Source organism: Thalassophryne amazonica, chromosome 3, assembly GCF_902500255.1.
Source record: "Thalassophryne amazonica chromosome 3, fThaAma1.1, whole genome shotgun sequence".
Taxonomy (NCBI): Eukaryota; Metazoa; Chordata; class Actinopteri; order Batrachoidiformes; family Batrachoididae; genus Thalassophryne; species Thalassophryne amazonica.
Genome location: NC_047105.1, coordinates 2,862,525 through 2,884,233, shown reverse-complemented (window position 1 = coordinate 2,884,233; position 21,709 = coordinate 2,862,525). Strand labels below are relative to the sequence as shown.

Sequence of the window (21,709 nt, the reverse complement as noted above, 5' to 3'; positions counted from 1 at the left end):
AGGGACTTAGAAGAGAGAGACCTAATGTTTAATAGACCACATTTAACTGTTTTAGTCTGTGGTGCAGTTGAAGGTGCTATATTATTTTTTCTTTTTGAATTTTTATGCTTAAATAGATTTTTGCTAGTTATTGGTAGTCTGGGAGCAGGCACCGTCTCTACGGGGATGGGGTAATGAGGGGATGGCAGGGGGAGAGAAGCTGCAGAGAGGTGTGTAAGACTACAACTCTGCTTCCTGGTCCCAACCCTGGATAGTCACGGTTTGGAGGATTTAAGAAAATTGGCCAGATTTCTAGAAATGAGAGCTGCTCCATCCAAAGTGGGATGGATGCCGTCTCTCCTAACAAGACCAGGTTTTCCCCAGAAGCTTTGCCAATTATCTATGAAGCCCACCTCATTTTTTGGACACCACTCAGACAGCCAGCAATTCAAGGAGAACATGCGGCTAAACATGTCACTCCCGGTCTGATTGGGGAGGGGCCCAGAGAAAACTACAGAGTCCGACATTGTTTTTGCAAAGTTACACACCGATTCAATATTAATTTTAGTGACCTCCGATTGGCGTAACCGAGTGTCATTACTGCCGACGTGAATTACAATCTTACCAAATTTACGCTTAGCCTTAGCCAGCAATTTCAAATTTCCTTCAATGTCGCCTGCTCTGGCCCCCGGAAGACAATTGACAATGGTTGCTGGTGTCGCTAACTTCACATTTCTCAAAACAGAGTCGCCAATAACCAGAGTTTGATCCTCGGCGAGTGTATCGTCGAGTGGGGAAAAACGGTTAGAGATGTGAACGGGTTGACGGTGTACACGGGGCTTCTGTTTAGGGCTACGCTTCCTCCTCACAGTCACCCAGTCGGCCTGCCTTCCCGACTGCACGGGGTCTGCCAGGGGGGAACTAACGGCGGCTAAGCTACCTTGGTCCGCACCGACTACAGGGGCCTGGCTAACTGTAGAATTTTCCACGGTGCGGAGCCGAGCCTCCAATTCGCCCAGCCTGGCCTCCAAAGCTACGAATAAGCTGCACTTATTACAAGTACCGTTACTGCTAAAGGAGGCCGAGGAATAACTAAACATTTCACACCCAGAGCAGAAAAGTACGGGAGAGACAGGAGAAGCCGCCATGCTAAAACGGCTAAGAGCTAGTAGCTACGCTAAGCTAGCGGATTCCCAAACAGGGAATCCGACACTAGACAAGCTGTGGAGCAGCACAGGTAACGCACGACAACAGCGCTAAATAAAAATCCACTGGACAGGCTGTGGAGCAGCACAGGTAACACACGACAACAGTGGTAAAAAAATAAAAATAAATAAATAAATAAAATAAAATAATAAAATAAAAATACACAGACATTGGACATACCACAATGACAACTAACACAAGGGCATAAGACACAGACAGGGGACAGACCACAATGACAACTAACATAAGGGCATAAGACATGGTCAGGGGGCACACCACAATGACAACTAAGATAAGGGTGTAAGACACGGACAGGGGACAGACTACAATGACAACTAACATAAGGGCATAAGACACAACGGGACAGACCACAATGACAACTAACATAAGGGCATAAGACATGGACAGGGGACAGACCACAATGACAACTAAGATAAGGGTGTAAGACACGGACAGGGGACAGACTACAATGACAACTAACATAAGGACATAAGACACGGACAGGGGACAGACCACAATGACAACTAACATAAGGACGTAAGACACGGACAGGGGACAGACCACAATGACAACTAACATAAGGACATAAGACACTGACAGGGGACAGACCACGACAACTAAGATAAGGCCGTAAGACACAGACAGGGGACAGACCACAATGACAACTAAGATAAGGGCGTAAGACACGGACAGGAGACAGACCACAATGACAACTAACATAAGGACATAAGACACTGACAGGGGACAGACCACAATGACAACTAAGATCAGGGCGTAAGACACGGACAGGGGACAGACCACAATGACAACTAACATAAGGACATAAGACACGGACATGGGACAGACCACAATGACAACTAAGATAAGGGTGTAAGACACGGACAGGGGACAGACTACAATGACAACTAACATAAGGGCATAAGACACAACGGGACAGACCACAATGACAACTAACATAAGGGCATAAGACATGGACAGGGGACAGACCACAATGACAACTAAGATAAGGGTGTAAGACACGGACAGGGGACAGACTACAATGACAACTAACATAAGGACATAAGACACGGACAGGGGACAGACCACAATGACAACTAACATAAGGATGTAAGACACGGACAGGGGACAGACCACAATGACAACTAACATAAGGACATAAGACACTGACAGGGGACAGACCACGACAACTAAGATAAGGCCGTAAGACACAGACAGGGGACAGACCACAATGACAACTAAGATAAGGGCGTAAGACACGGACAGGAGACAGACCACAATGACAACTAACATAAGGACATAAGACACTGACAGGGGACAGACCACAATGACAACTAAGATCAGGGCGTAAGACACGGACAGGGGACAGACCACAATGACAACTAACATAAGGACATAAGACACGGACATGGGACAGACCACAATGACAACTAACATAAGGACATAAGACACGGACAGGGGACAGACCACAATGACAACTAAGATCAGGGCGTAAGACACGGACAGGGGACAGACCACAATGACAACTAAGATAAGGGCGTAAGACACGGACAGGGGACAGACCACAATGACAACTAAGATAAGGGCGTAAGACACGGACAGGGGACAGACCACAATGACAACTAAGATAAGGGCGTAAGACACGGACAGGGGACAGACCACAATGACAACTAAGATAAGGGCGTAAGACACGGACAGGGGACAGACCACAATGACAACTAAGATAAGGGCGTAAGACACGGACAGGGGACAGACCACAATGACAACTAAGATAAGGGCGTAAGACACGGACAGGGGACAGACCACAATGACAACTAAGATAAGGGCGTAAGACACGGACAGGGGACAGACCACAATGACAACTAAGATAAGGGTGTAAGACACGGACAGGGGACAGACTACAATGACAACTAACATAAGGGCATAAGACACAACGGGACAGACCACAATGACAACTAACATAAGGACATAAGACACGGACATGGGACAGACCACAATGACAACTAAGATAAGGGTGTAAGACACGGACAGGGGACAGACTACAATGACAACTAACATAAGGGCATAAGACACAACGGGACAGACCACAATGACAACTAACATAAGGGCATAAGACATGGACAGGGGACAGACCACAATGACAACTAAGATAAGGGTGTAAGACACGGACAGGGGACAGACTACAATGACAACTAACATAAGGACATAAGACACGGACAGGGGACAGACCACAATGACAACTAACATAAGGATGTAAGACACGGACAGGGGACAGACCACAATGACAACTAACATAAGGACATAAGACACTGACAGGGGACAGACCACGACAACTAAGATAAGGCCGTAAGACACAGACAGGGGACAGACCACAATGACAACTAAGATAAGGGCGTAAGACACGGACAGGAGACAGACCACAATGACAACTAACATAAGGACATAAGACACTGACAGGGGACAGACCACAATGACAACTAAGATCAGGGCGTAAGACACGGACAGGGGACAGACCACAATGACAACTAACATAAGGACATAAGACACGGACATGGGACAGACCACAATGACAACTAACATAAGGACATAAGACACGGACAGGGGACAGACCACAATGACAACTAAGATCAGGGCGTAAGACACGGACAGGGGACAGACCACAATGACAACTAAGATAAGGGCGTAAGACACGGACAGGGGACAGACCACAATGACAACTAAGATAAGGACATAAGACACGGACAGGGGACAGACCACAATGACAACTAAGATCAGGGCGTAAGACACGGACAGGGGACAGACCACAATGACAACTAACATAAGGACATAAGACACGGACAGGGGACAGACCACAATGACAACTAAGATCAGGGCGTAAGACACGGACAGGGGACAGACCACAATGACAACTAAGATAAGGGCGTAAGACACGGACAGGGGACAGACCACAATGACAACTAAGATCAGGGCGTAAGACACGGACAGGAGACAGACCACAATGACAACTAAGATCAGGGCGTAAGACACGGACAGGGGACAGACCACAATGACAACTAAGATCAGGGCGTAAGACACGGACAGGGGACAGACCACAATGACAACTAAGATCAGGGCGTAAGACACGGACAGGGGACAGACCACAATGACAACTAAGATAAGGGCGTAAGACACGGACAGGGGACAGACCACAATGACAACTAAGATAAGGGCGTAAGACACGGACAGGGGACAGACCACAATGACAACTAAGATCAGGGCGTAAGACACGGACAGGGGACAGACCACAATGACAACTAAGATAAGGGCGTAAGACACGGACAGGGGACAGACCACAATGACAACTAAGATCAGGGCGTAAGACACGGACAGGGGACAGACCACAATGACAACTAAGATCAGGGCGTAAGACACGGACAGGGGACAGACCACAATGACAACTAAGATAAGGGCGTAAGACACGGACAGGGGACAGACCACAATGACAACTAAGATAAGGGCGTAAGACACGGACAGGGGACAGACCACAACACAAAGTGAGAAATGCTTCAGTGTCCCAAATTCTTCTGGATTGTGTTTCAGGCTTTAAATGCAGGAATTAATGAAAATGGGGGAAAAGACCCAAAAAACATTAAATATCTTCAGTTCAAAGAAACTGAAGTCAAAGCAAATGTAAGAATTAGTGCAGGGTTTTTAGTTTCCGACTGGTCTCAACTTTTCCTGACTCGGGATTGTATGTATTTGGGCAGTGGGTCGTCTGTTCTTATCTTAAATATCTTTAATATTTTAATTCGAATATCTGGAGTTTCATGGTTCTCGTTGACTGAAAATGCAGTTGGTTTGAGACAGACACTGAAGACGTCCTTTTCCTCTCCAGGCGGTTTCTCTGGGCTTTGGATTCCACATGGACATGATGAGACTTGATCCTCGAGGAGGGGCTGCAAACTATTTACCTTCAGGTTCTGCACTTTGTTCTTTCCAGAGCACAACATCCTGATCAATAAACCGATTCTTCTGTCTTATCAATAACTCATCTCTTCTTCCTCCTTCCGACCTTCATCGTCATCGTCTTTAAGCTGTTTTTATTTTGTTGTCCTTCTTTCTGCACCATATAGACACATTTTGTCAGTAATCAAATCCAGACTGGGCTTGGCCCACATTCCTGCAGAGTGTCGGGCATCAAGCAGACGCAATGTGCACACTGCCAATCCTTCACAATAAACGCTGGTGTCGCTTGAAACTGCTTAGTTTAGAAAAACACCCAGTCAGACAGAAAACGTCCCATTTTAACAGAAACTGAAAACATATAAGCATTAAAAGAGCAGGTGTTCTGTAGATATTAGTATGTACTGAAAGAAAAGGCAAATATGTCAAAAGAATATTTAAATAAAAAGAAACCCACACGTTTAAAATGTGACATACAGCATAAAACTAATAATCACATATTGATGGTGAAGCCAAACTTTGAATTTTGAACAAATCAATTCATTCTAAAAGGAAATCAAATCTTAATGTGAGACTTAAATTTCCCACGTGTTGATTCGAACAGTAAAGTTACAACTGAAAAGGTTATAGAATAGAAAATGTTTTTAAAAGTGAGTAAAATAAAAGTTCGGCACGGTGGATCAGTGGTTAGCACTGTGGCCTCATTGCGAGAAGGTCATGAGATCAACTCCCATGAGCATGAAAGCGTCCTAAATTTGCGTGTTCTCCCCGTGTTTGTGTGGGTTCCCTCCTCCGGCTTCAAACCACATCCACAGACACGCAGGTTAGATGGAGTGGAAACTTTAAACTGTCCGTTGGTGTGACTGTGTTCGTGTGTCTGTATGTGAACCTGTGACAGACCGGGGTCCTGTCCAGACTCAACCCGCCTGGGACGGCTGGGAAAGACTCCAGCACCCCCGTGACCCTTAACTGGTATAAGATGAGCGAGTACAACTAAAGTACCAAAGACGGAGGTGGTGAGTTTGGCGTCTCAGTGTAATTAACTAGGCTTTTATTTTGAAGGCGTAGCGGATATCGGTTTTGACGCTGGTTTTAGACGCAGCCGCGCCGTCAGTGAGTTTTTGTTCAAACAAGCCGATCGGACTCCATTCATCCGTCGGTGGTCCGGTTTCAGCTCCGGTAGACAGCATGGACGGTACCGGTAAGAAAACAACAAACACGTCATCACTTTAAAAACACACACAAACAAACACACACTCCACGGTTTCCGGTGAGTCCCGTTAACGGACCAACTTTTCGCCTTCGTTTTGTCTTTGAACTCGTTCATTAATTTTTATAAAATTTCGGAGCTTCGAGTGAAGCTGTTTTGGGGTAAAACGTCTCTTATTTTGAATGAATTTGCTAAAGCTGAATAATAATTTCCTCATGACGTCTGCAAAGTCTCTAAAACATCAAAAAATATCACGAAAAATAAAAACAGAAAGCTTGTTTACAGGTTGTGTCAATAAATCAGAAATATTTCTCATAAACGACTCAAACGCTTCTTCAGGAAAGTCGCTTTTTTCCGATCAAAACAGATTATTTCTGCTTATTTTGACAGAAAATGACAAAAAACTAAAACTTTAAAAAGTGAGTCAATAAATTTACAAGGTGATTTATTAATACTGAAGTTCTTTTTCATTAGATCTTTAATAAAAAATAAAAACATTCATTCATTTTCTTTTCCACCAGTATTTCATTTCTGTGATTCCTCTTTTCACAAATCACAATTGTAAAATGTTCGTCAGCATGCCACGCCCACGTCTGTGGGAGGTCCTGACCACAGGAGGTCATCATCAAGACCTTGAGGCTTCTCCGCGATGGCGTCCGCCACCGTCCCGGTAAACGGAACAAAAACCGAACCTTCAGTTTTCCGTCTGGAGTAAAGCAGGCTGCGTCATCGCCCCAACACTCTTCATCATCTTCATGACAACAGACCTCCACCGTTAACTGACATGGTGCACAGAAAGGAACCTGAGCTGACTGAGATCCAAGATGAACATCAGCACCACTTTGCTCCTGGATGACAGCAGCACATCATCCTTTATGGAAGAAGTGCTTCAGAAAATCCTTGAAACCTTTGACAAAGCCAACACCAGTCTTATTCATGAAGAAGACCCAGGTCCTGGAGAAGGTGACCCACATTTCATATCTGGACAGCCATGTGTCTTTCAACGCCAACATCAATAACGAGCTCCATTATCCCCACAATGTGCAGGAACGGCTTCAGACCCGCATTTTCATCAACAGAGACCTTCAACGCCAGATGAAAATCCTTGTCTACAAAGCTGTCGCCATGCCAACCTACTGTATGGATCTGAGACCTGGACCACCTACCGCCACAACCTGAAGACCCTCAAGGGATTCTACCAGCACTGTCTGAAGAGTATCCACTGCATCAGGTGGGAAGACAACCATACCAACATCAGTGTCCTGTCTGAAGCCAAGTTAGAGAACACAGAGTGTGTCATCATCAAGAACCAGCTTCAGTCTGTGGGTCACATCGTTAGGGTGGATGACGGCCGACTTCCCAAACACATCTTTTTTCTCAGCTGAGACAAGGACGACAATCCAGAGGGCAGAAGACACACAAGATCTCCTGAAGCGCAACCTCAAGAGCTGCTCCATCAACTGCAAGACTTTTGAAGAATACACAAGGGACTGAGCCAGCTGGTAAGCAATGATGCACACGGGAGTGGAAGACTGAAAAATATGAACAAAGGAGAAAAAGTGAGATCCTTACTGGCAGAAGCTTCCCACAGGAACTACAAGCAGCGTGGGTCAGAGATAGTGTGCTTCAAGACTGGGCCTGTTCAGTCATCCTTGTCCACCATCACAGACTAACTCAATGACTCACAGACTAACTCTGTGACTCACAGACTCACTTGGTGACTCACTTAGTGGCTCACTCATAGACTCACTCATAGACTCACTCAGGGACTCATAGACTCACTCATAGACTCACTCAGGGACTCACACACAGACTCACTCTGACTCACAGACTCACTCCCACAGACTCACTCAGTGACTCAGTCACAGACTCACTTAGTGACTCACTCACAGATTCAGTCACAGACTCACTCAGTGACTCACTTAGACTCACTCGAAGACTCACAGGCTCAGTCACAACAGACTCACTCAGTGACTCAGATTCACTCAGTGACTCACTCACAGACTCACTCAGTGACTCAGACTCACTCAGTGACTCTGTTCAGCCTGTGCTTGCCCTGTTTATCACAGGGAGCAGGATAATTCTCCCAGCCCTGTGATTTATTCATTACACGGGAGGTTTGTGCCGCTCGCTCCTTGTAGGCTGGTTTGTCTTTTCTTCACGCTGCCCTGGTGTTGACCTGGTCTGCCTGGAGTCAAAGGTGACTCACTACTTCGAGCTCCAGGTGTTAAAAATAAACGGCACCTTTGAGTGGTTTCTGTTTCCTGTGAACCAGAGTTTTTGCCAGGAGGACATGAAGGTGATTAATCCTGAAGTCAGGCAACAGTGACCATGTTAAGGTCTTGAACACAGTCTAAGAACGTCCTATAGGCTGACCTGGGTTCTTTCCAGGCTGCTGTTGGAGCATTAAGTTTTGTTCAAGACACTGAGGACATCAGTGGCGTAGATGTGGCATTACAAAGCCTGGTGCTAAAGGAAGCAGGTCCAAAGAAAACCACATTCAAGGACCCTGGACTCCTGGACATGGGTCAGAGGAGCCCAACCCCAAAAAACACGTAGGACGGTTAGTCAAAGGCCAACAGACTGTAAGGGAGGTTGTTTTTAAAAATCTGCTGCCTGTTTTGTCTTGCAGTTATTCATCCTCCCCCCACTGGCCCTCCGGCAAACATGTTTGGCATTGTGCCCGGGTACGAAGGCACCGCGGCAGGAGGAGGTGAGGGACGCGTCCCCAAAGTCTGCCCCGGACATGTCAGGGCAATGACTGACAGTTTCTCTTTTTCCAGGAGGCTACGTGCTTCCTCCTGTTCCCTTACAGCCTGTAGCCCCGCCTCAGCCTGGCCCCGCCCAAGAAGAATGGAGGTAAGGCCTGCCCATTTGTATCCATGGCACCCTGATCATGCTTTAATTGAAGTGCGGTTGTTGAAGTTAGAATCTATAGTAACGTCCAACCACGGCCCTTAAATGATGAATTCTTGCGGTTTGGAGACGTATTAATCTTATAAGCTGTGGAAGCTCTAACCTCCATCAGCGCCACCTCCTGGAGTCCATGTGTATTTCAAGCAAAGGAGAAAAATATGGTTTTAATATTTGCATCGTTGCAGCACTGACGGTGAGCAATATCAGAGATACCGTCCTGACCGTCCGTCCATGTAGACGTTTTGGTTGGTGCATTTGAGTAACTAGTCCTTGGCGTTCTTCCTGACCAACCCGTCCATGTAGACGTTTTTGTTGGTGTATTTGAGTAACTAGTCCTTAGCGTCCGTCCTGACCGACCCGTCCATGTAGACGTTTTTGTTGGTGTATTTGAGTAACTAGTCCTTGGCGTTCTTCCTGACCAACCCGTCCATGTAGACGTTTTTGTTGGTGTATTTGAGTAACTAGTCCTTGGCGTTCTTCCTGACCAACCCGTCCATGTAGACGTTTTGGTTGGTGCATTTGAGTAACTAGTCCTTGGCGTTCTTCCTGACCAACCCGTCCATGTAGACGTTTTGGTTGGTGCATTTGAGTAACTAGTCCTTAGCGTCCGTCCTGACCGACCCGTCCATGTAGACGTTTTTGTTGGTGTATTTGAGTAACTAGTCCTTAGCGTCCGTCCTGACCGACCCGTCCATGTAGACGTTTTTGTTGGTGTATTTGAGTAACTAGTCCTTAGCGTCCGTCCTGACCAACCCGTCCATGTAGACGTTTTTGTTGGTGTATTTGAGTAACTAGTCCTTGGCGTTCTTCCTGACCGACCCGTCCATGTAGACGTTTTTGTTGGTGTATTTGAGTAACTAGTCCTTAGCGTCCGTCCTGACCGACCCGTCCACGTAGACGTTTTGGTTGGTGTATTTGAGTAACTAGTCCTTAGCGTCCGTCCTGACCGACCCGTCCACGTAGACGATTTGGTTGGTGTATTTGAGTAACTAGTCCTTAGCGTCCGTCCTGACCGACCCGTCCACGTAGACGATTTGGTTGGTGTATTTAAGTAGTCCTTAGTGTCTGTCCTGACCGACCTGTCCATGTAGACATTTTGGTTGGTGTATTTGAGCAATTAGTCCTTAGCGTCCGTCCTGACCCGACCCGTCCACGTAGACGTTTTTGTTGGTGTATTTGAGTAACTAGTCCTTAGCGTCCGTCCTGACCGACCCGTCCGTGTAGACGATTTGGTTGGTGTATTTGAGTAACTAGTCCTTAGCGTCCGTCCTGACCGACCTGTCTGTGTAGACGTTTTTGTTGGTGTATTTGAGTAACTAGTCCTTAGCGTCCGTCCTGACCGACCCGTCCACGTAGACGTTTTGGTTGGTGTATTTGAGTAACTAGTCCTTAGCGTCTGTCCTGACCAACCCATCCATAGCATCCGTCCTGACCAAGCCGCACACTTAGGTGTTTTAGTTGGTCTATTTGTGCAACTAGTCCTTAGCGTCCGTCCTGATCGACCCTTCCACTTAGACGTTTTGGTTGGTGTATTTGTGCAACCAGTCCTTAGCGTCCGTCCTGACCGACCCGTCCATAAAGTCCGTCCTGACCGACCCGTCCACGAAGACATTTTGGTTGGTGTATTTGTGCAACCAGTCCTTAGCGTCCGTCCTGACCGACCCGTCCACGTAGACGTTTTGGTTGGTGTATTTGTGCAACCAGTCCTTAGCGTCCGTCCTGATCGACCCGTCCACGTAGACGTTTTGGTTGGTGTATTTGTGCAACCAGTCCTTAGCGTATGTCCTGACCGACCTGTCCACAGTGTCCGTCCTGACCGGTCCATCCACGTAGACGATTTGGTTGGTGTATTTGAGTAACTAGTCCTTAGCGTCCGTCCTGACCGACCCGTCCGTGTAGACGGTTTGGTTGGTGTATTTGAGTAACTAGTCCTTAGCTTCTTTCCTGACCGACCTGTCCACGTAGAAGTTTTGGTTGGTGTATTTGAGTAACTAGTCCTTAGCGTCTGTCCTGACCAAGCCGCACACTTAGGTGTTTTAGTTGGTCTATTTGTGCAACTAGTCCTTAGCATCCGTCCTGACCGACCCGTCCATAAAGTCCGTCCTGACCGACCCTTCCACTTAGACGTTTTGGTTGGTGTATTTGTGCAACCAGTCCTTAGCGTCCGTCCTGACCGACCCGTCCATAAAGTCCGTCCTGACCGACCTGTCCACGTAGACGTTTTGGTTGGTGTATTTGTGCAACCAGTCCTTAGCGTCCGTCCTGACCGACCCGTCCACGTAGACGTTTTGGTTGGTGTATTTGTGCAACCAGTCCTTAGCGTCCGTCCTGACCGACCCTTCCACTTAGACGTTTTGGTTGGTGTATTTGTGCAACCAGTCCTTAGCGTCCGTCCTGATCGACCCGTCCATAAAGTCCGTCCTGACCGACCCGTCCACGAAGACGTTTTAGTTGGTGTATTTGTGCAACCAGTCCTTAGCGTCCGTCCTGACCGACCCGTCCATAAAGTCCGTCCTGACCGACCCGTCCACGAAGACGTTTTGGTTGGTGTATTTGTGCAACCAGTCCTTAGCGTCCGTCCTGACCGACCCGTCCATAAAGTCCATCCTGACCGACCCGTCCACGAAGACATTTTGGTTGGTGTATTTGTGCAACCAGTCCTTAGCGTCCGTCCTGACCGACCCATCCACGTAGACGTTTTGGTTGGTGTATTTGTGCAACCAGACCTTAGCGTCCGTCCTGACCGACCCGTCCACGTAGACCTTTTGGTTGGTGTATTTGTGCAACCAGTTCTTAGCGTCCGTCCTGACCGACCCGTCCACGTAAGACGTTTTGGGTGGTGTATTTGTATATTTATATCTGTTTGGTGTCCTGTCCGTCTGATTTAGACCTTTGCATTGTCACATATAGTTCCTCCCAGGACTGTCCAGACAAGTTCATAGTTGCATTGCATTTTTGATAGAGTTCAGTTTGTTCTTAGTCCTAGTTCTCTGGTACCTTTTAGTCTAAAGACTCAGTGGTGTAAGTGAGACCTTCTGCTAAAAGCAGCACACCGATCCTCTGTAATGAAGGCCTCTGATAAAGACCAGAAGTCCAACAAATATGTGGAGATGGGAGCATCTTATGGACTAAGGACCCAGCCTAAGGAGCCTGTGATCTGAAGCAGAACACATGAACCCCTTAGCCAGTGGTGTCCAAACTATTGCAGAAAGGGCAGAGAGGGTGCAGGTTTTCTTTGCAGCCACTGACTCCAGCAGGTGATGTTCACTGATGAACATCACCTGCTGGTGTATCTGCCCTTTCTGGAATAGTTTGGACACCTCTGGCCTAGACCATCAGCTCTGTGTGTGTGTGTGTGTGTGTGTGTGTGTGTGTGTGTGTGTGTGTGTGTGTGTGTGTGTGTGTGTGTGTGTGTGTGTGTGTGTGTGTGTGTGTGTGTGTGTGTGTGTGTGTGTGTGTGTGTGTGTGTGTGTGTGTATGTGTGCGTGTTTCAGCATCCCGTCTCTGTCGGAGGACATAGCTCGTGAGGCCTTCAAGAGTTTTGTGTCATCTCACTGCTGCTGGAACAAGGATCCTGCAAATGATGGAGTGATCACCAACATGGAGCCTTTCAACACCTACAGAGTGAGCTGATCTTGCAACACTGCTGAAGGACATAACCTCTGGAGATGTCTGTCACTTTGTCACTTTCTCTGCATCTCTGTCGCTCTGTCTGTGTCTCTGTCGCTCTCTTTGTGCTCCTCAAAGTGAGGAACCTTGGGGTAATTTTTGATCCTTCGTTGTCCTTTGACCTCCACATTAGAGATATTACTAGGACTGTTTTCTTCCACCTGCAAAATATAGTGAAGATTTGTCCCATCCTGTCTATGGTTGATGCTGAGATCCTGATCCATGCGTTTATCTCTTCTAGATTGGACTACTGCAATGTTCTATTTTATGGTTTACCGCAGTCCAACATTGTCACAACAACAGCGTCACTCTGTGTGTCTCTGTCACTCTCTGTGTGTCTCTGTCACTCTCTGTGTGTCTCTGTCACTCTCTGTGTGTCTCTGTCACTCTCTCTGTGCGTCTGTCACTCTGTCTGTCGCTCTGTCTGTGATGTGTCATTGTAAATCCATTTAATGGTGTACAGTCATAAACTGTGTCTTTTTTCTGCAGTACCGGCTGGAGACTTTCACAGAGTCCAGGTCAACTGAGTGGGCCCACAAACCACATGAAGGTAAAGATGCTCTACAGTTCTTTGTGGTTAGAACTGCTGAGGAACCATGCCACATGTGTTCAGGGTCAAGGGCTTGATGTTGTTCATGTGTGACATTGTGATGTCACACATGCGCGCCCTGAAAAAAATGACACATCATGTCCTCAGATCAGATTGTTACAGTGTGATGTGAAGAGCCACAGTGTCACAGGGAGCATGCCCGCTGAGCCTGGTCTGATTTGAGCCTGGCTAATGGCACGCAGTTGTCTCGTTAACCTCTTGTTAAATACAAATTTCCGAAATGCTGCAACATTAATTGAAATAAAAATGTCTGTTTGAGTTCCTCTGGGAGACAGCCTGCCTTTTTGGACAATGACGCTCTGAAATTCCTAAACATGGGTCTCCTGAACACTCACAGTTCTTGAAATGTTTTTATCCTCCCAATGTGTGGGGAGATATAATGATCAGCATGTCCATCTGTCTGTCCATTTTTGTTTGTTAGTGTGAGATCTCAAGAACCAGTTGACCAATTTCATTCATATTTAGCACAATAGTGTACTTGATAGGGTTAGGCATCAAGAACCGGTTCTTTTTGAGTATCGTTAAGAAATTATTTGATCCACCGACATCAATAGCCTTTGTCCTTAATGATTCCTTTATCGGTCCTTCAGAGCAGCCGTTGTTTTTGAGGGTGTTTGTTGGGAAAGTGATCATTCCTCTATGTTGATTACAGACCCTGCAGTGGCTCTGTAATCAACTGTTTCTACAGCGCGACACCACTTTGATGCGTGAGCCAATGAAGCAATGCTTCGATCCACTGGCTCGACGGTTCTTTGATTTGCTGCTCTTCAGAAACAGCAAGTCCGCTTCTTAACCCCTCTCAAAGACATTAAAATATTGTGAGTCACTTTTGTGCTGATTAAAGTCACTAACTGGGATTCTTGTCTTGTTACAGTCAAGAAACGAGAATCGTCCTCCGTTCCGTTGGCACAGCTCCAAACGCTGCGCGGATCTCTGCTGAGACAGTCCAGTCGGAATTAATAACTTCAAAATGAATTGCCACTTTGAATAAAATGACACCTCTTACAAACGCTGTAATACAGACAAGAAACTACAATCGACTAAAACGTTTTTTTTCCTCCCAAAATGAAACATGCTGTATTTCTTTACAATTTACATCCTGATGTGCAGCACAGCAGCTGGAAGAGCTCAGCTCAGATGTATGGAAAGACATTCATGCCAATAATGTCTGAAAGGAAATGCTTTTCACAAAAACTATAGATTTTGTTTATTTAGAATCCAGAGATCAAGGATCCACCATGTAGAGTTTATTATGTCCAAAGTTTAAGGATCCAGTGACCAATTTCATATTTATTTTCTTTAAGACTCAATAAAATGTTTTTCAGTTTCAGTTCAATCTCAGTTTAATCGGCTTAGTCTAAACTGATAAAACTAAGGTCTTCGTGTCTCTGTCTGGGACGGCATCATGAAATGTTCTGTTACTTGCTTATCACACTGACATAAACACATTCATCACAAAGTTTTGCTATAACACACACACATATACTGTATGCAGTGGTGGGCACAGCTAACCAAAAAGTTAGCTTCGATAACAGCTAATCAGCTAACTGAAAAGTTATGTTTTATAAAGCTAAACCGATAAACCACCCAAAAATTTATCGGAAGCTACAGCTAACAGATAACTTTCAATGTTGTCTCCGGTACACTTGCAACTACTAACAAGCTGAGTTTTAACACCACGATCGCTTCTGGTAGTGTCAAAGGTGACCACAGATCGAAACAAAGTCAGCACTTCTGTCTTTGTGCGACCTGCCCCCTGCTGGAAGCTCCTGTTTACTACATATTTTGCAGCAGCGAAGCAGTTCAGAGGAGCTAAGCTCAACTCTATATATACACACACACAACACAAGCCATTATTCCTTAACAGGATGTAGCAGTGTCGCCGTGACAAGGAGCTCTTGGAAAATAAAGCAGTTTTGACTTATGGTTTTGATTTATAAAAGAAATTTATCCAGATAGAATAACTCCATTAATGTTGATTCTGTCATTTGTACAAAGTTAAAATATAACACATATCTTTTAATTTTAAATAATGCACTAATTCTTTTTTAATCAAATATTTTATTAATTTATATTTGAGGCAGAGAAGAAAACATTGTAATGAGTCAAATATATTACAATAGCCAATGGTAATTATGCATGTATCAATTGCCAGAATATATACATTAATAAAAGAAAAGAAAAGAAAACAACAAAGTCAATGAAACTGACAAAAATAAAAAAAAATACCTTGCAATCAACACCCACCCCAGGACCATTAAGTAATCTATACTCGCTCTTTCAATTGCTAACAACCATAAAGCAATCTTAGACTCCATCACACCAATCACACGGGCAGTGGACACCTCTAGGTAAATGACATCAAGGAATGAGAGAAACCAATTGGTCAGAGAGAGTTTATCTGGGCATTTCCATCTTGAGGCAACCAGTTTTTTAGCCGCTGTAAGCCCAGCCAGAATAAGTTTCTTTTTATGTAGAGGGGCAGACACTTTGGATAAGTCATTTAACAGTAAAACAGGTATAGCTAGAGGTACATTCAAATCAAATATATCATAAAACTGGCGGGAGACCTTCTTCCAGACATCCCCAGAACATATGAATAAATGTACCAGGCACACCAAGTGGACATAAGGTACAGCAAGAATCTGGTAAAAGACCCATCATGTGCAACCTTCTGGGAGTCAGATAAGTTCTATGAGCAAAATTGAAATGAATTTGTTGGTGATGTTGTGTGGGCCGCCAGAAGAGGAGGTACTGCTGGCCCACCACCAAAGGGCGCCCTGCCTGAAGTGCGGGCTTCAGGCACGAGAGGGCGCTGCCGCCACGGACACAGCCGGGAGTGACAGCTGTCACTCATTAATTCCTGACAGCTGTCACACATTCTTCATCATCGCACTCCATAAAGACCAGACGTCATCTCCACCTCGTTGCCGAGATATCGTACTTCCTTGGAGGTAATATCCTCAGCCGTTTTGCAATATTGTTTGTATATTGTGAGTGTTTGCAGGAGTACCGGTACCACTGTCAGTGGAAGCTGAGAGAGCGCTAGAAGGCACTCTTTTTCCCTGAGGAATCTTCAGTACTCTGCAAGTTATTGAGTGAGAGGTGGAGGTGGCATTCCCACTGTTGTTGTTACTGGGTGTACACACACCCACACTTGACTGTCTTTGTTCTCGCCAGCAGTACCAGATCCGACAGTCGGGGACGGTGATCACCTGGGAATTCGGGACTTGGCGGCTCCAGTATTCACCAGGTTCTGTGGCAGCGGAAATCGTGTGGTTCCGGCTCTTCTCAGGACAGACGTCTTCTATCCTCGAGCCTGCCCACACGTCACCTTTGTGATTTGACTAATTATATTCTGAGATTGTCTGCATTTCGTTGTGCACGTTTCACAACATTAAATTGTTACTTTTTGGCTCATCTATTGGCCGTTCATTTGCGCCCCCTGTTGTGGGTCCGTGTCACTACACTTTCACAACAGGTGATCTGGGTTATGTGAGAATAATGCACTAATTCTGAAGTTTTTTAACAAACACACACAGATGCCAAAGGCATTATGGGTAAAATGAGCCTCCGCTAACACTGATTGGTTGACTCATTCATTCTGTGTAAAAACAGCATGTTAATGTGACTTGATGTGAGTGTCGGTGTTTACATATAAATGTGCTTTTGTAAATACAGTGGTCCCTTGTTTTTCATGGGAGTTATGTTCTAAAAATAACCCGTGATAAGCAAAATCCGCGAAGTAGTCAGCGTTATTTTTTGCAATTATTATAGATGTTTTAAGGCTGTAAAACCCCTCACTACACACTTTATAGAATTTTCTCAAACAGGCATTTTCTCACTTTTGTCTCCTGTGTAAACACTCTCTTTTTTCTTCTGGGCGAGAAAATATAAACAGGCACACACAGAACACAATGCGCATGCTCTCCCTTCGCTCACTGCCTCCAGAGGTACGGATGCGGGACCCGCAAAGAATCCAAGTCCTCTCTCAGTGGCCACGGAGCGCTGCGGTCAACATCCGCATCAAAACAGCGAGCATAGTCCGCCTGATAAGGACGCAGAACACAATGCGCTGTTAAAAAAAAAACAAGAAAACATGCAAAATTGCACAAAAAAAAAATCCGTGAAACTGTGAGGCCGCGAAAGGTGAACCGCGTTATAGTGAGGGACCACTGTATGTCATTTTATTCATGTTAAAAAAAAGCCATTTGCAAAAGCCAAAAGTCAAGTTGTGATTAGACAACCGTCTGAAATAACCCTGGTCAAAATGCATAGAACACTGCCGCCCAGACGCTCAGACGTTTAGGGCGAATACTGCCATGAACACTACTAGCCAGTAGATGGCAGTAGAGACCGTGAAAACTTGCCAAAACAAATATTCTAAATAATCTTCTGGCATTTTTAAATAAAACAAAGACAATAACAACATCTATAAACCCAGAGAATATATTCATAAGAATTTTAGGCAGAATATACAAAGAGTTTAATGCTGTTGTCCACGTGGAGCCTGATCAGAGCGTCTCAAATGCATTTCTGCTGTCGTAAACTTTTACCCATAATGCACTACCACTGTTGAGGCATGTCCACACTAAAACCTTCAAAATTAGTGCAATAATTTAAAACTAGAACATATAGCTGATGTTTTCACTGTATAAAACTTCAGAAGTGACGTTAATTTAAATAACATTAATTAGGGTTGACCGCATGCAGCCTTAAAAAGCAGGCAAAGCTTAATGTCAAGCATCTTGTCCTCAACAGTGCATGTGACATTTTGTTTTGAGATCCCAGCTCTGTCTTAACTGACTCTGTCATTCAGTGAGGGCATCTTTTCAATACAACATCTGTTTTTGAAGTCTGTGTCCTGTCAGTCTCTGAGTCTCTGAGTTCACTCACCACATAAAACTACTGGGAGGAGATCAACAGGCAGGAAATCTCCGACAGAAGGACATGGTTATGAAAACAACCTTTCAGATATGAGGATGCTAACAACAGCCAGATACACACCAGAACCCCAAAAGAAACTAAACCAAAAATAAATGAAAACAAACCACTATAGAATTTGATAGTCGGATCCTGTACCACTGTGACCTGTATGAGGCTGTGTCTCACACAGACAGAAGACTTGTGGACACACATTAATGTTTTTGTCCAAACTGTCTGGGATTCCAGTTGTAAAGAGGCATTTTGGTTTTTTAGGTCATGAAATTGTGGCCTTTAGTGTGTAGACCAGCTGCAGGAACCCATCTGGAACAGACTCCCCAGGAGGACTAGGGAACATAGGAACTGTCTTAAAGACAAAACTATGGACCTGTAGGTAGCTAAAGAAAGAAATGTATCTGTTCATTAGAAAGTTGTTCAAATGGTGCAAAAACATTCTCAATGTGTGAATCTTTAAAGGTATAAATACCAACATGTTGAAAACACCATCGACTGAAGAAGGAGAAAAGACATGGGTGGCAACCAGTGGAGCAAAGGTAGAAAATATCTGTAAGACAAAATAATGTTTAAATTGGGTCCAGATTCAAAGAGAGACTTTAAAGAATCCCATAATTCATGTAAGATGAGACGGGCCAATGAATGGGAGCGTGTGGTCTTCAGAGAGACCGACCCAACGGAATCCGCCTCTGACGGGTCAAGTCGGAGGATTCATCAGTATTCAACTGAAGCCAGTCATTAAAAGTCTTAAGTCATCTGTTCACATCGGTTACGCCAATCGGAGGTCACTAAAATTAACATTAAATCGGTGTGTAACTTTGCAAAAACAATGTCGGACTCTGTAGTTTTCTCTGGGCCCCTCCCCAATCGGACCGGGAGTGACATGTTTAGCCGCATGTTCTCCTTGAATTGCTGGCTGTCTGATTGGTGTCCAAAAAATGAGGTGGGCTTCATAGATAATTGGCAAAGCTTCTGGGGAAAACCTGGTCTTGTTAGGAGAGACGGCATCCATCCCACTTTGGATGGAGCAGCTCTCATTTCTAGAAATCTGGCCAATTTTCTTAAATCCTCCAAACCGTGACTATCCAGGGTTGGGACCAGGAAGCAGAGTTGTAGTCTTACACACCTCTCTGCAACTTCTCTCCCCCTGCCATCCCCTCATTACTCCATCCCCGTAGAGACGGTGCCTGCTCCCAGACCACCAATAACCAGCAAAAATCTATTTAAGCATAAAAATTCAAAAAGAAAAAATAATATAGCACCTTCAACTGCACCACAGACTAAAACAGTTAAATGTGGTCTATTAAACATTAGGTCTCTCTCTTCTAAGTCCCTGTTGGTAAATGATATAATAATTGATCAACATATTGATTTATTCTGCCTTACAGAAACCTGGTTACAGCAGGATGAATATGTTAGTTTAAATGAGTCAACACCCCCGAGTCACACTAACTGTCAGAATGCTCGTAGCACGGGCCGGGGCGGAGGATTAGCAGCAATCTTCCATTCCAGCTTATTAATTAATCAAAAACCCAGACAGAGCTTTAATTCATTTGAAAGCTTGACTCTTAGTCTTGTCCATCCAAATTGGAAGTCCCAAAAACCAGTTTTATTTGTTATTATCTATCGTCCTCCTGGTCGTTACTGTGAGTTTCTCTGTGAATTTTCAGACCTTTTGTCTGACTTAGTGCTTAGCTCAGATAAGATAATTATAGTGGGCGATTTTAACATCCACACAGATGCTGAGAATGACAGCCTCAACACTGCATTTAATCTATTATTAGACTCTATCGGCTTTGCTCAAAATGTAAATGAGTCCACCCACCACTTTAATCATATCTTAGATCTTGTTCTGACTTATGGTATGGAAATAGAAGACTTAACAGTATTCCCTGAAAACTCCCTTCTGTCTGATCATTTCTTAATAACATTTACATTTACTCTGATGGACTACCCAGCAGTGGGGAATAAGTTTCATTACACTAGAAGTCTTTCAGAAAGCGCTGTAACTAGGTTTAAGGATATGATTCCTTCTTTATGTTCTCTAATGCCATATACCAACACAGTACAGAGTAGCTACCTAAACTCTGTAAGTGAGATAGAGTATCTCGTCAGTAGTTTTACATCCTCATTGAAGACAACTTTGGATGCTGTAGCTCCTCTGAAAAAGAGAGCTTTAAATCAGAAGTGCCTGACTCCGTGGTATAACTCACAAACTCGTAGCTTAAAGCAGATAACCCGTAAGTTGGAGAGGAAATGGCGTCTCACTAATTTAGAAGATCTTCACTTAGCCTGGAAAAAGAGTCTGTTGCTCTATAAAAAAGCCCTCCGTAAAGCTAGGACATCTTTCTACTCATAACTAATTGAAGAAAATAAGAACCCCAGGTTTCTTTTCAGCACTGTAGCCAGGCTGACAAAGAGTCAGAGCTCTATTGAGCTGATTATTCCATTAACTTTAACTAGTAATGACTTCATGACTTTCTTTGCTAACAAAATTTTAACTATTAGAGAAAAAATTACTCATAACCATCCCAAAGACGTATCGTTATCTTTGGCTGCTTTCAGTGATGCCGGTACTTGGTTAGACTCTTTCTCTCCGATTGTTCTGTCTGAGTTATTTTCATTAGTTACTTCATCCAAACCATCAACATGTTTATTAGACCCCATTCCTACCAGGCTGCTCAAGGAAGCCCTACCATTATTTAATGCTTCAATCTTAAATATGATCAATCTATCTTTGTTAGTTGGCTATGTACCACAGGCTTTTAAGGTGGCAGTAATTAAACCATTACTTAAAAAGCCATCACTTGACCCAGCTATCTTAGCTAATTATAGGCCAATCTCCAACCTTCCTTTTCTCTCAAAAATTCTTGAAAGGGTAGTTGTAAAACAGCTAACTGATCATCTGCAGAGGAATGGTCTATTTGAAGAGTTTCAGTCAGGTTTTAGAATTCATCATAGTACAGAAACAGCATTACTGAAGGTTACAAATGATCTTCTTATGGCCTCAGACAGTGGACTCATCTCTGTGCTTGTTCTGTTAGACCTCAGTGCTGCTTTTGATACTATTGACCATAAAATTTTATTACAGAGATTAGAGCATGCCATAGGTATTAAAGGCACTGTGCTGCGGTGGTTTGAATCATATTTGTCTAATAGATTACAATTTGTTCATGTAAATGGGGAATCTTCTTCACAGACTAAAGTTAATTATGGAGTTCCACAAGGTTCTGTGCTAGGAC

At 44.6% G+C, this 21,709-nt stretch overlaps 1 protein-coding gene and 1 long non-coding RNA gene across 2 annotated transcripts in view; one reads left to right on the top strand and one right to left on the bottom strand.

Moving 5' to 3' along the window:
• LOC117505070 overlaps nt 1–14,412 on the bottom strand; it is a 16,829-nt gene extending 2,417 nt beyond the window's left edge. Inside the window, exons 1-2 of the long non-coding RNA XR_004559022.1 lie at nt 14,402–14,412; nt 7,260–7,263 (exon numbers count right to left, since the gene is read on the bottom strand). This is a non-coding gene — a long non-coding RNA (uncharacterized LOC117505070). The remainder of the gene's footprint in view (nt 1–7,259; nt 7,264–14,401) is intronic.
• LOC117505041 (protein SSUH2 homolog) overlaps nt 6,209–21,709 on the top strand; it is a 57,893-nt gene continuing 42,392 nt past the window's right edge. Inside the window, exons 1-5 of the mRNA XM_034164575.1 lie at nt 6,209–6,325; nt 8,967–9,047; nt 9,118–9,193; nt 12,745–12,874; nt 13,409–13,469. Of these exons, the coding sequence (XP_034020466.1) occupies nt 6,313–6,325; nt 8,967–9,047; nt 9,118–9,193; nt 12,745–12,874; nt 13,409–13,469 (361 nt within the window). The 5' untranslated portion in view covers nt 6,209–6,312. The remainder of the gene's footprint in view (nt 6,326–8,966; nt 9,048–9,117; nt 9,194–12,744; nt 12,875–13,408; nt 13,470–21,709) is intronic.